The sequence below is a fragment of the Varroa jacobsoni genome, unplaced genomic scaffold (assembly GCF_002532875.2).
Source record: "Varroa jacobsoni isolate VJ856 unplaced genomic scaffold, vjacob_1.0 scaffold_727, whole genome shotgun sequence".
Classification (NCBI taxonomy): Eukaryota; Metazoa; Arthropoda; class Arachnida; order Mesostigmata; family Varroidae; genus Varroa; species Varroa jacobsoni.
The window spans coordinates 493,873-509,111 of record NW_019213629.1 but is presented as its reverse complement, the minus strand read 5'-3'; the positions used below and the strand labels follow the sequence as shown (position 1 = coordinate 509,111).

Sequence of the window (15,239 nt, the reverse complement as noted above, 5' to 3'; positions counted from 1 at the left end):
ACTATGACTACGTCGCAACAAACATTCAGTTATACCCCCTCATCAAAAAATAACTTAAAAATGCCGTAAGTAATAGCTCAGCTTCTCAGAGTAGCTACTTGAGCCGTTCTCGAGGTGTAAAATATAATAACAACTATAATATGTAAATTTTGTAGTGCACAGCTTTAGCGTTTATTCGGTGACCTATTTGAAACTGGCGTACTTACGGCAATTGTATCATAAAGATGGAGGCCTGTTTCTGGATCCAGGTTGCGTCAAAATGATATTAAGGGGCTCGATGAGCAACGTCAACATTTAACCTTTGCCAAAGTAAAACATAAAATCTACACTTCCATTATAGATATTATATATAAATAATGGAAATTTATCACTACGTGGCCGAAAAATTACTACAAGTATCCTTGGTACGCTGGCAAAAATGGCCTAGTATCCGCTATTACCTCCTGTACCCCAATTGAAGAAGGAAACATAAGTTTCCCAAATAGCAATTACCAAACACACAAATGGGCTTACGCGGAAAGGGTGATTGCTGTACGATATTTGGTCCTATACACAGAACATGAACCCTTGCTATGATTATGATGAAGAATGATTATGTACGACTCATGGAGTGTCAGTCAAATACAAAACCTATGAAGCCCTGCTCAACTATCTTGTCTAATTAAAAAAAAAAAAAAAAAAAAAAAAAAAAAGACCTTCAAGTGTTAAAAAGAGGATCTAGTAAAATATATTGACCTTCTAAAATTTAGACAAACAACAAAATATAAATGCATACAAGGTGTTCGGAATAAACTGGGACATATTTTAGCTGACTTTTTGTCATAGTTGGAATGCATCAGTTTTAGATATGAATCTTCGTTGTTGCCGGTTTTCTTCCGGCTGCTAAGAAAACCGAACGAGGTTTTCCGGCGATAAAAAATAGACACTGGATTAGAAGGAATCAAAAATTAATCTAAAAAGACCATAGTTTGATGCAGAAATAGTTGCCGATGAGCTTATTCATGTAAGTCTCAATGGTAGTGTTTTCTTTAAAATTCCTTGCATTTTCATCATCTATTTAATTTTTTTAACCCTTAAATTGTACGAAGCTCTGGCTTGAGCCATCTACTATGAGCCCAGAATATAAACTGATTTTTCACGTTTAGTATATTTGGCCTAAACTGTATATCATCCTACCTACACTTGCCATTTCAACGTGGTTTGGAGATCTTGGCCTTGATTTGAAGATCGCGACCCCACCAAATACACATGAGGACGATTTTTTTTTTCTGTGTGTGTTTTTTTTTCTGTGCGAAAATGTGACTTTTACGCAAGCGGCATCAATTTTGCCCCTTAGTTCTGAATACCCTGCATGTATTTCCTGTGAGCTATGAGCGAAAAATAAGGTGTCTTCTGATATTTTTACTATAGCATATTACGGCCTTCAAAATCGTGGCGTCCTAGCGTATATTTAATGCCTTATGCCTTAAAGATATGTTTCAAATAAAACGTACACATTAATGAGTAACGACGTGCAGTAACGTTAGAAACATCACCTAACAGGGCTACTACCATCGTTGAACGTACTATTGGCTACGAATGACGGATAGTGCGTTTCTGACACGGGCTATTGTCTCGATAGGACAAAGGAGTCATGATTAGAGCAATACTGTATTAATAATAATCCACAGGCGTATATGTACATGGTGTCTATTGTCGCAATACGACCCTATTCGGTTGCGGATTGCCCTTGACTGTGATCAATAGGCGCCCACTCGTAAAAATTGCTATTAACAACAGCAGTAAAAAACAAATCCGTCGTTGACCACGATAGGCGTGCACGCACCGCACGCGAGAAGAATTTCATCGAAGCTAGATAGAAAGAAGCGTCGGCATAGTGAAGGTGCAAAAATTATTTTTAAAAATAGAAAATAAAAATCGCTTCGCGCATAATTTGAGATTGCTGACACATGTTTTTACAAAGTCGAGATGAAGGCGAATCCTATGACGCATTGGTTTCTAATACTCAATATTAAGAGGAAACCAGTATACAGATCCCTTAGTACTGAGATGCCTAACCGTCGCAAGCTTACAGAAGGCCGAAAATAATGCGACATAATTCTGCCTATAGTTCGAAAATCTTTCGACGACTCGTGAGCGTCGTCCAATCGTTGCCTAAGAAAGTTAAGACGAGGCTAAGTAGCAATTTTCAAGCTAACTTGGCCGGCTGCAAGGGTAAAGTGTAAACAATATATTTTTGAATACATAGCCTTGCGATGCATCAAAATTGTGCGGTAGTAGTAGTTGTAGTAGTAGTAGACAGTGCACGCACACGTGCGATATTGATTGACGGGCTTTAGGGTACAGACATCACGAATAAAATTTGCAAAATTTTTAAAGATGGACTTATCATTTTTTGGACGTATCGCAATTTAATTGTTTCATAATTTAGTATATACTGACGCCCCAAATACGATAGCATACATTGTATCAAGTATGTATAAATTACGTAACGAGCAGAACGGCGGGAATAAGAAGACTATTGACAAAAGATCAATGATTTCTCATATGGTGGCTGTGCATATGCTCTGTATGACGCCAACGATGCATACTACAAAATGATATTATTATGTTTTTCTTTCGGGAATCATAGGAAAAAGCTAACGATCACATATGTTCACTCAATAAACCTGAGTTGGAACTGAACCGTGATTTCGAGAAGACCGACTGATGATTATTTTCGTGTATAGTAAGACGCAAAGATTATCTGAGCATCAGATGAAGGGAAAAGTGAAGACATACCAAACGTTTTGTGTAAAAATATAATATATTATTCATTGTCAATTGTATTCATCATAGAAGTAATTTCTAACTTATAAAATTCTTCAGTCGGCAGTTAAGCTACGAATAGGGGCTAGAATATTATTAATGACATAGTTGACCAACTAAAAAAGCGGCGGCGTTTTGTTGGCTGAGATCGTCGAAGTGAAATCCGCACAACTTCATTTATTAAATGGGGTTACCTATTCTTCTTGATAGCTTCACTCTAATACAATCCAAGTTGCTATGGTATGTATTGTAAATATCATAATACAGCTCAACTGTAATAGGCCGCTGGCTTTGTTGTCCGAATTGTCGACATGCTAATGTCTATAAGTAACATCCAACAAAGCCGCCCCATATCCTACAGATTCTTCTTTAAATATACAACTTATCATTACGTTGTCGTATAACATATGCTCATCAATTTAGGATGGATGCAAGCATAATACCAGCAACCAGAAGTTCAGCTCTGTTGGTTAGAGGTACTTTTGCCCTCTTCTTCTTCAGGGTTTGCTCTCATCTGAGTTTTGTCAGCTCAAATCAAATCGACGTTTACAAGGAACCAGCCTTCCGCTGCTGTGGTGATGGTAATCTAGTTGCTGCTAGATATCGTTACATATCTATTAAAAAAATATCTATTTCTATGAAAGTTTTTTAAGGTAAATTCCTACTTATTTGCACACATTGATCATTGTGGCGGATTATGATGGCCTTTGTTATTTATGACACTGGCTGTGGTGTCGCTGACTGCGGCTAGGATTTAGTTCTGTTCTAACCCCAAGTATCGGTGGCCTCGCTCGATGAACTATGAAACTTGTAAATACCCACCGTCCGTCGCTGTTTCTATCAGATTGACACAGCCGTGCGTTGTTAGACGGCAGCGTCAGACGGTCTTCAGCTACGTATTGGCTGATTATTCTTTGTAAGTCATGTCATGCGTACATGACGCTTTTATCACAATTAGTTGGCCCATTTTGAAATCGTTTGTGAGTACAGCCCATGACTGAAGTTTCCATGCTAAAACAGTCTACAAAACTATGTTTGAAGTTGCCAGGACGGAAGCTATTAAAAAGCAGACACCTGAACTAAGCGTAAAACTTTTTTCCTCCGATATGGCAATGTCCTCTTTATAGCAATGCCCCTCTAACGGCGTCGCAGGCATGAACAAAGTGGTATTTATTTATATACGGTAATAGTTAAGCTTTCAGGGACACGTTTTGATGAAAAAAGCAAATCTTTTTTGTTCCGAGTGAGCTTCAGAAACGTCCCTATGTCTAGATGACATCCAGCTTATGCGTTCACACAACGAGGAGACCATCGCCGTGACCGTGCGGTCATTTCAATACCGATGGATGAATGAACGGTCGAAGATTAAACAATAACCTGTTCTAACATATGAACACCAACAAGCGTTAGTCATGTTGGAACGTAAATAATAAGGTAGTATTTTAAAATGTGGAGCCGTTAAATAGGCAGGTGTGAAATAATAACGAAATATAGTTGTATAATATGATTGCAATCGTGTTCTTACAATTACAAAATTGAGCTGAACCTAAATTGGAGATTAACTGTAGGTCGGTTAGATATAGGGTACACATACACGTACACATGCACACCTACACGTACATACACAAAGATGCATGCTAAAGATCTCCTTCATTTCGACAACGAATCAATGGGACGGACCCATTGTGAATTAGAATAAGACGAAATGGACTGCGATAGAATAAGTGAAGCAACGACCGATGGAATGCAAATGTTATTCATTTCCCAGCCTTCACACTTCTCACTGAGACATCGTGTTAAAGAAAAAAAACACCGTTTTTCTAATTCAAACGAAACCCAGAAGCACAGTTACTGAAAGTTAATAGTTACTATGAGCTCACACAAGCGACACTTCCACGGTTTTGAAAAACCCGCGACATGATTTCCACAGTGCTAAACTTACAGGCCGGTATGTTACGTATGCCAATATACCTAAGTGATTGATTTCTTAATAACTGAATGAGCATCTGTGTAGGATAGCGTAATCAAACTAGTTTGAATAAAGTCTCATTGTGAAACACAAGCGGGCAGAGTAAACGTTTCCCTTGGGCTCGAACTAATGACAGCCTTCAATGATGACGATACCGCTATGTCGCATTATGAACACAGCGTCTAATCGTGACACATAATGGGTAGCGCCCACTAGCTGGGTATTGGGACGCCGAACCTAGATAACGTTATTTCCCCATGGTCAGTCGATGGGACACTGTCAAAAGTAGGTACACTGGCGCTGGTACGTGTTTTTAGCCCCATGTGCACATCAACGTATGCACACATGTTAAATTTGTTCAACAGACACACGTTACTGTTGGGCAGCTAATGCGATGCGGCCGTCCACACCAGAATATCACTATATTCTGCTGAGGTCAGGGAACGGTGTTACCTGTCCGACATTGAAAAATCCGATAACAGGGCAAACAAGAACACAAGTGCTATTCAAGCCTTTATGGTTAAGCCATATTACAATATGGAATATATTACATCTGAGCGTATTCTTTAGGGTCTTTCTTATACGTCTTTTGAAACAATTCGTTGCAGCATTCGAATTATTAACGTCACTCTATGTGGAACACGAAACAAGGTACTACCATTGGGCGTAATCGAATCAGCTTTCATTCAGGTATAGTACGAACCTCCTAAAATAGTTCGATTCGACACGACGAAAACTGGCCTATTTTCATTTGCTACGATCTGGGCTCAATCAAGACCCCAAATCTGGACATCATTCACTGTCATCCGCTATGAGAAAAATGATTTTTTTATGAGAAAAACTCGATCCAGCCAAACGTAAATGCAAATTGTCCAAAAATTGCCAAAAAAAAAATCCAGATAAAATGTGTGAGTTTATGAACTTCCCGGATACCGAGCGGGTGGACGGAAATAGCTATATTAATTCAGATTTGTTTCGGCAAGCCCCGTAGATTTATTCGAGGGTGCGACTCAACGTGAATGTTTCGAAGCCATTGTTCAGAATGTTATTTTCGCAGTTTAATAACAAAATATATTTTCCATAAGAACGGATACTTCTGAGTTGTAGGCATTGCAAGGCTATATAGTCTACCCTCCGCAAAGAGAAACGTCCTCAGCACTCAGCCTTTAGTTATATATACAAATTTGAAATAAAAAACAATTTAATTCGTGTGTTATTGAACTATAATACGCAGTGTCAACATGTTTTCGTGGTAACTTCGTCAGTAAACGCCATCATTCGCGACGTCTCAATAACGCGTGTCTTTCACTGGCCAAAACATAAAAAAAAAAACCAAATAGCAGGCCTCTCCGTATTCAGAATGGCATATCTTGTCCATATAGTACCCCACTGTCGAGCACGTTTATAGTGAAGATTTAATAAGAAGCTTCAATATTGTTTATTGAGTCCTTCCGACGAGTTTAGCACTCGCCGTGGGGTGATACGCGTTTGATTATTATTTCTGCTGGCCATTTCGTGAAGAGGCCATGTTGCAGCCATTCCACAAATGAATAGTAGCATTCGTGGTGGTAAATTATTGGAAAAAATTATCCACAGATTCATTGGATAAAGGAAACAGGATAGTGTTACAATCTCCTTTATATACCGGAGTCCTTCGATTGGATTATCTAACCTAATTATTAGATCTTTAAGGCTTTATTATCATTATTCGCATCGATTACCAGTTATCAAGGAAATCAAAACCGGTTTTTGGTATATCGTCGTTAATGACTGGTGTAGATATAATTGATTCCGTCAAACTTTTTACGCCAAGTCGAGACGGCTCAAACTTTGGTGCGACAGGAGGCACGACCTGTAATGGAAAACAGAATAATAATTTTCTTTATATTATAAATTAAAAGGCAGTTATAGCTCTAATATCAAGATGTGCGGGCAAGGTAAAAAAAATTGACACTAATTATAGATACTGCTAATTCAGCAACGGCCTTCTCTTCTGACTGCTATGAAGCCATGAAACCAAGAATTTCCATCATCATTTAGATCAAACGTTTCCTCTTTTTAGTCTAGAGATATAATCTTCAAGCTTCACATTTATTTCTCCCCCCGCTATAGACGTACGAGGCTCACGTTTATTATTCATATATTTACGATCATGTCGCAAGTGCTAGAGTATATGATGGTTACGCGGACATATTTTAATCAGAATTTTCCCAGATCAGAGTGGAAAGTTCTCAAATTTGTATAAGATGTTAAAAAAAGAGGCCTGTTGAAATCAGGCTCGTTATGGCTTGATTACTGCATATGCTTGACCTTTTTGAGTTGTTGAGGCGGCACCTTCGCCCGAAGGCCGGAGTTAGAATGTTGTAGCAGAGGGGACGCCCGAGCCTCTAGGGTACCCCTTGCAGTTTCTGGAGCTAATGCCTCAGGCAGTATATGCGGCTGATCGGGGTCCGCCGATGGGCAAAACGAACTGCGTGGTCGCTCCGTCTGATTCTTGCGAAAAGTAATACAGTTATATAAAATCTCATTTTATGGCCATACGTTTCATCAGTTTTCACGTTTTCAAGGTAATCAGTTACCTTAGAAATGATTTGAGGAACATATCTATTTACGCCGAGGTGTTGTACCACTCTATGTAGAAACTATTGAACGATAAAACTATAAAATGAACGCTTTTTCTTGTTTTGCTTCGAGCATGCTGAAGCAAAACTGAATTTGACGTTATCAACTGAGCGCTGGTTTAACTTCGACCGATGGCCAGGTAATAATCAATAACATTCGTAAACTTGCTATACTCCACCGTAGTGCATCTAGGTAAACTGCAAGTGAAGAACAAGGAGCATCTCCACTACCTGTGAGGGCCATTTTGCACCGGCTCCAGTTCTGCCGGTATTAGATAGTGGGTTAGAGCTTGCAGATGCAAAGGATGCAGCGGATCCAACTGAGGCCAGCGAAAGGGTCGATGAACGTTCAGGAGGTTCGGGAGCAGAGCCAACAGGAGATACCTGAAATAGATTGTGAAATTTCGTTTTCCTTTAAGGTGTAGCAAAAAATACGGATCATACACAGAACAGCAACACACACACACCCATTCTCTAACGCCCAATCAAGAGAAAATATGTTCTGTTACTCGCGGTACTTTAATACAGCTTTTCTTAGCAGCAGATATGAACAGATTCTTAACCTTTTAGAACCTGTGCTTCTATTATGTTTCCCTATCAGAGGAGGCCTTTCACATGGTACGACACGATTCACAATGAATCTTTCATATACATTGTGGTCCTGTACAGTAACTGGAACTTCTGGAAAATTAGCTGTGCAGGGGAGGCCTACGTTCAGTGTGATTTCATTTTTTGTTACATATAGACATATATAAATAACACAGAAGATGTCAAACTTTGATTTCGACAACGATCATCTAATAAAAAAAGTTTAAAAACAATAGTTAATATTTGTTGCGACCCCTTTTCCGTTTTTACCGCTCACTGAACTGATACATTAGCATAAATTGTACGGGAGATTGCATTTGAGACTGATAGATCTTGATTAGTCTACGATGAGGGTGTGTAACCTTATGGAAAAGCTTACGTGTGTATAGGCCAGCAGAATTATAAAACGTTTTTATTGCGCAAATCCCGATGATGCGCTAACTCCATACTCACCAGTGTTTGATCCATATATGAACGTAAAAGCATAGTTTTTATGGCTCAGTCGTCAGCGTGTCGTCCTATAGCCTCTGTTAATTGATAAGACAGAGCTAATTACAAATAATGTTACTCACAGGTGGTTTGGGGGCTTGGCGCTTCTTTCCAGTGGCTGGCTGCGCGGAAGATGATCTTGGCGGTTGCAGGAAGGCAGAACCCCCTGTCAAGGCCTGGTTCGTCGGCTCATTGTGGCTACTCTGAGCGCTGGCGATACTTTCCTTCGAGGCGGACATCTCTCGGCGGCCGGACAATTGTCTGGCAGCAGAATCGCCACTTGCTAAGACCTCTCCTAACCATAATCGATCCCCTCCAGTCTCCTTTGGAGTCTCCTGCATTTCGCAATCGAAACATTAGGTGTAGCCACTAACACCTGTAACTGAGGTTTCTGTGTCTAAGATGCTTCAAAGATCGAGAAAAAAAAGGACATATTGAACTGCAGGCATCAACACCTGCCTATATACCTTGTGGTTGATGTCCTGATTGTTGGGTTGTGAATATGCTACTGCTGCTGGTGGCGGAGGTGGAGCTTGCTTTGGCCGCATTAACGGTGATTTTCTGCGTTCGGGTGTAGACGCACGGGAGCTTCGTCGCGATACGCGATCTCCACCACCTGCACTTACTTCGCTATTTCCAGACGCAAACACCGCTCCATCTGAAGTGGCGTTGCTGATACCTGAATCGAGCGTTCCTGAAACGCTAGTGGACAAACGTGCTAATGGTGGTTGATGGTCGCCAATTATACTTTTCAGAGCATTGCAAGCTGTCACATCTTCCGCCCCACAGAGGTTAACGAACGGTGGCGGAATACGAAGCTGGGCGGATTCTCGGTTCTTGGCGGAGTCAGCGGCGTCTCGACTCGGCGTGATTGGATCACATGACTGATTGTACCAACTGAACGCTTGTGCGTGCTCATCGCGCCACGTCTGTAATAATGAATGGCAAACATTGAATCAACAGTCTTAAACACACGCCTACTTCTAATGAAGCTCAATATGAACAACATCTCTCTGGTGCCGGAGCGGACCGCTAAAATACGTCTGATATACAGTAAGGCAAAAACTTCTATTACTACCCATGAACGGACTTTTCAACTGCCCCTATAGCAATCCTACCTGAGGTTGTAAACATCTACTTTCGAGGTCGAAACCTCACCTATGTTTATCATTCATTATCTCTACTTGAAATTAAAAGTTAGTTCTTTCTGTTGTCATTGCAATCGGTACCGCAAGTGTCTAGGTAATAATCGGTCGAAGCTAAAATATTCACAAATATACTGATCGTTGATAAATTGTTTTTGATCTGTAGGGGATCTTAATTGCCTGCACGTATATTCGCGTCCAACTTTTCTAAAAAGCTAATTTTGAGTAGATGTTTTTGGCTTGTTTTGGGCAACAGCACAAACAAAACAATTTTTTCTAAAATGCTAAAATTTTCAGATGGGCATAAAGCACGCTTGGGCCTTCTGTTGAAGAGAGCAATAGAAGCCAGTTGTCTGGCAACACAGAGCTAACCGTTCCAGTACAAACTATTATTTAGCTTTGATTTAGAATACATATTGGAGAACAAACTGTTACGCAGAATGAAGGACAAGTACGGATCAATCAGCTCAGTCGTAGAAGTACGAAGCCTTTTGAGGTGACTTGAGGTGCGCATGAGTTAGTTACCTAATACAAGCATACTGGGGGCGTATATATAAACCTTTTTCAAACCAGCCCTAGCTTGACTCGTACGATTACGATGGCAGCTATACCACGTAGTGGCTGCCACTGGAATCATTTAGTCGGCTTGATCATCATCCTATCTTTATTAAGAACAATAGCACCATTCATAATTCTCATCTATTGACTGCTGTCAACGCTGTTGGATGCTCCCGAGTCGGTGTCCACTGAAGCTGAATGTGATGGACTATGAGACGCCTTATTGGTCGCCCTTTGCAATAGGAAGGCAACAAGCAGCAGCCGGACTGTTTAATACTAGTAACCATAACTACAATAACGGCTTTGAAAGAAAATAATCGGCCTGGGCAGAAGACGGTAACACTTCTTCTGGGCACTTCTCAGTCAGCCCTCATATATACATAGGAGGGCTCATGGACGGACGTATCGACAAGTGGCATTTGTCGTGTCACTTCAGCGGGCGCTCGTCGGCGATGCGTTGCGCACCGACATCAACAATGGCTGGCGACAACGTTACCCGTTACCAGACGAGGTATACCATGGATCATTACCACTCGCGACAAATAGATACGCCAAAGTCAGCGGGATCGAGGAACGCCTTTGCCCGAAGTAAAACATAGTCATCGTGTGTTGTGAAATTCCGTTTCGTATATGACCACATCCAAGGGTAGATTAAATGTAAGAATATTCCAGCGACCTCTAATATCGAAGTCGGCATGCTTAGATCGAAATCACTAACTCAAAACAAAAACGTTCGTCGATCGCGTCCCGTAAGCTAAGCTACATACATATATCCAGGCGTGCTATATATGCACATATAGAACGAGCCATTTCAATATTTTGTATTCCTAAGCTTTGGATGCGATTGACCCAATTCTCATGGCGACCTATATAGAGAACAAAACGAGATTTAGAAATTGTTATGGTCGCTACCAAGCAAATAGAACATGAAACGAGGCTTTCAAGTGTTGAATAAGCGAAATGGATACTAGATAGAACAGTGCACCATCATTAGGCATTGCAGAGGATATACAATCTGATGACTCTATATCTATAATTAACAGAAGGCGAATGGATAGCTTCAACTTTTTTTTCAAATGTAAGTGTCCATGCATATAGGCTCAATCTGAATAAATCTTAACTAGAAAGCTTCCAGCTTAAAACACTTACACAAATGATTAATACTGATCGTAGCCCGTTTAAAATAGCGCTTGACAACCATCAGAATTTTTTGTAACGCGACGTCAATGGCCTTCTTGGATACTGCGGTGGTATAGTAAGTGTGCCAATAATGCTCTCGTTGATCCTAACCTATAGGTACGTCAGGATACGTAAAAATAAAGCCGTCAGGTGACAAATATGATCTAATGTTTTCTTGTGTTCGGCATCGGCAAAACGATGACAACATCAAATCAAAACATAGGACCGTCCGTTATGTGACGGGTTATCGAATAAGACAAGACGTCAATGATACTCGCTTCTGACATTGGCGGATATTCCCTAGAGAGGATGTCGCTTTACTGTACGCATATAGGGTCGCTAGGCGCCAGAGTCGTTTTTACCGAACCTGTTCAGGTCAGCAAGCTGTTCGCAATCGCGAAATAACAAAATCATTAGAAAAACAAATCAAGCTGTTGTTTTAGACAGCCACTAAATAATGAAGCCCGGCCCAAATATAAAACATTACGACAGAACGCATGTCGCTTGTAGAGAGCCTACCACATATAGAAATTGTGATCTGCTTTTGGGGCCAGACAGAGTCTGGTCAACAGCTCATCTGAAGTCGTAACGCCGAAACTGATACATCGCCGTCATGGCTGTAATTACCCTTCTACCCTTGCGTCGTAGGTGCTCCCTTTACCTAGGCCCTCTACCGTCAACCTGGTGATTATAAACTTCGCTAACCAGGGCCATACTTAAATCAGCATACAAAAATGCTTTCTGTCACTAAGCATCTATGCAGAAAGCATACCAACGATACGTTGAAATGCCTAAAAAGGGCACCACCGCTGCACTCCGCATCAGAATAAATGTTGTTAACCTACAATCGGTTGATACTGGAAAAACAGTTGGGTCCATTACGTGTTTCAGTAAATGAATCAACCCAGCGGGACTATATTATATCGGATGCTTTTGAAGCTATAGTACGTTATCGGGCAGTTACGCCAAGAAGCCGTCTATAAACCCTGTTACGCATATGGTTACAGGTGTCCCGTAGACATTTCTGTTTTTCGTCCGGTACTCAAGGCGTCATCATGCATTACTTCAGACAACTACAGGACGTTGCAGAAATATTGCCTCCTAGTGTTTATTACGGCGCTGCTGCTAAACATGGAGCTCCTAGATACCTTGGATACGTAACCGTACGCAAAGATACATGGGTACAACGGTACTTTCATACTCCAATTCCGCACCAGTTCGAGGCAACATGATCAATCTAGTAAAATAATAGTAGTACATTTGCAACGAACGCTAACTTGAGGTTTAGCATCATAAAGAACTAAAATTACGAGACAGTTTTTAAGTATCATAGAATCAAAAAAAAAAAATAGTCAATGGTCATCACTGAGGTCGAGGTTTCATAATATGGAGGACTGGTTGACTCACACAAAAGTAGCTTGCATAGACGCCAGAATTATAGTATATTATTGATAGACTAGAGACAAGTAATGGAAGTAGAGAAACTGGCTTCTAATTATAGACAAGGATAAGCAACTACCCCGGGGTATAACCCCCAGCAATTTTGTATAGATAGAGCAACTTGCGAGATTTACTTACAATTGGCACTTTCTGGCCGTTGATATCCTCTTCCATGACAATACTCCGTCCTCGAGTGTCGGGAGCGAGAGTGTCCCCTACGGTCACCACTGAAGCTAACGGAGGACCAGTGTTAATTTCGATGAGAGGAAAAGTTTGCGAAGGATCGACAAAACTAGTCAAAGGTCCCAGAGGGCTTCCAGACCAAGCCAAGCTCCCGGTATCCGTGTCGCTGTCTCCCGTCAGAGAGCGATACCTAATTTAATGACGAAAACAAATATTGCAGACAATGTAAGTATAACGTACGCCGTCATGAAATGGCTTCTAACAACTATAATGTTGTTACACCCTAAACAAGTGATCCGACCTCTACTTAGTACGGTAAAATATTTAAATTGCAATCAAAATAAATTAAATTGCACTAATTTCCAACTGTACAGAATGGAAACACTTTACTTTTGTTCGAGATCTTCGGGTACCAGGCTTTCAATGACGAGGTCGGCACGTTCTTTTTCGCTAAGTGACTCCCAGCCTCCAGGCGACGTTTTAGCTGAGTTCGTCTTTGAATTAAATGTATGATTCTGCCTGCGCGAGTGCGCAGTCGAGATACTTCTGACGTCGTCCAATATTCGAGCGGACGCACAAGATAGCGAGGCAAAGTACGAGTGAACCTGCCGTCGACGGACGAAGCGTTAAAAAAGTACGATGTAATAAGCGTTTTTTGCCCAGTTAATTATAAGGCAAGATGTTGGAACGCTAGAATCTGTGTGAAATCAATGCAGCGAGTACCTGTACAATATATAGCAAAGTCTCTTCATAAAGTTAAACACTTTCAAGTTCCTTCGACAGTGCCAACAGTTTTTATCGCGCGCGAAATGAATGCTCAGTATGCTATGCATCGCAGGACGAACCAAACGTCCAGCTGAAAATTGGTATAGTTATGGGGACTGGAAGGTACTGTTGGGACCTTAACGGGACACTTTAGGAGTGCCCAAAGGAATGTAAATGCAATTTTCCAGCTAGGCCTGTTCGTGAGGAGAATGGACATAGTAAGATTATACTTGCGGATACCTTTTTCGAGATGTCGGATGACGACGACGACGACGACGATGATGTCGCTGTTGAAGTTTTCGTGCTCATCTCGTGGATTCTAGTTGTAGAAGCTGCCGCAACTTCGAAGCTGCAACGAGCAGACAGCTCATGAAGGAACTGCGCGATAGACAAAGCGACTGATTTTAATAGGAAATATCGTCGTTTGGATTAAATTTTCGGTTTGGCTATTTATACCACTTTTAGAAAATAGATGTATTTTAACAAAATCATGTAACCAAACCGGTATTTGCAGGTACTATTAAAAATATCGGAACTAGCAACCGTTAACAGTAGCATACCTATAAGATTTAGGAATACAATGCAATAAAATTTGCAAAAACGCTTCAGCCCAAAAATCCAGAAAGGTACTTGATTAGCTAGGATTGGAAATGGTCTAGAAAACATCCAGTTATGTTATTTTCTCTTTCTCTCGGTCTCACAAGCCGTTTCTCAAAAGAAAAAAAAAACTCCGTATTTGCCAATTTCAATCAAACTGTGGCTTTTCCTAGAAAAGCGTCGCGTTGCGTGCTGTCAGTAACTTAAACACACTTCAATGAAGACACTCCCCCCCCCCCCCCCCCCCCCGGAGAGATGTCGAGTCCGAAATGTTCCATCGAAAAAAGCTTTTCTCTATTAGTTGTCCTATAGATCACCCGATCATTCGCGCGAAATCTAATTGATCGCTTACTTGAAAATGGTTAAACTTGATATCAAAGTGTATATAAAGTTACTCTAATTACTCCTCGAATCGTCAAGCTGGGTCAAATCGTCAAAATACGGGTCTGACATAGCCCAGTGCGGTATTGCCGATTCAGTTGATATCTAACGGTTACGTTGTCAATGGTTGTTCTGTTTTGTTATTCCGTTTATTTACGCCCCAGAAAACTTTGTTAAGTTTTCTGGGGCGTAAATAGACGGCTGGCCACAAATAGACGTTTACATTCATTCGTCAGCTCACCCGTATCACTGTATTTCCATATCCATATGGTTCAATGTGTCTGTGCCTGTCATAGGAAAGAAGCTCATTGAGTTTATCTATTTCACGCCTTCGGCCTGCCATATGTTTACAGTGTGTTATAGTAGGTTCCTTATATAGAGTGTGTTGTTGTGGCTGTGCTCTGTTTAAAAGCAGACGCACAACAAAAAGTTCGTTTATTATAAGGCAATATGTTGCTGAACGTGGTTTATCGAGCGCTATCTGGAATGACCTCAGTGATACGTGCCTATCAGTAA

General features: G+C 40.9%; 1 protein-coding gene across 5 annotated transcripts in view; it reads right to left on the bottom strand.

Annotated features, from left to right (window-relative positions):
- Positions 1-661: 661 nt before the first annotated feature.
- LOC111263043 (uncharacterized) overlaps positions 662-15,239 on the bottom strand; it is a 20,295-nt gene continuing 5,717 nt past the window's right edge. For 3 of the 5 annotated variants that reach the window (XM_022837785.2, XM_022837784.2, XM_022837783.2), the window contains 8 exons: positions 13,986-14,123; positions 13,371-13,585; positions 12,936-13,170; positions 8,943-9,404; positions 8,559-8,810; positions 7,630-7,782; positions 7,088-7,270; positions 662-6,629 (listed from right to left, as the gene is read on the bottom strand). In XM_022837785.2, the coding sequence (XP_022693520.1) occupies positions 6,495-6,629; positions 7,088-7,270; positions 7,630-7,782; positions 8,559-8,810; positions 8,943-9,404; positions 12,936-13,170; positions 13,371-13,585; positions 13,986-14,054 (1,704 nt within the window). In that variant the 5' untranslated portion in view covers positions 14,055-14,123 and the 3' untranslated portion in view covers positions 662-6,494. The remainder of the gene's footprint in view (positions 6,630-7,087; positions 7,271-7,629; positions 7,783-8,558; positions 8,811-8,942; positions 9,405-12,935; positions 13,171-13,370; positions 13,586-13,985; positions 14,124-15,239) is intronic. The other 2 variants (XM_022837782.2, XM_022837781.2) reach the window with 2 other exon arrangements.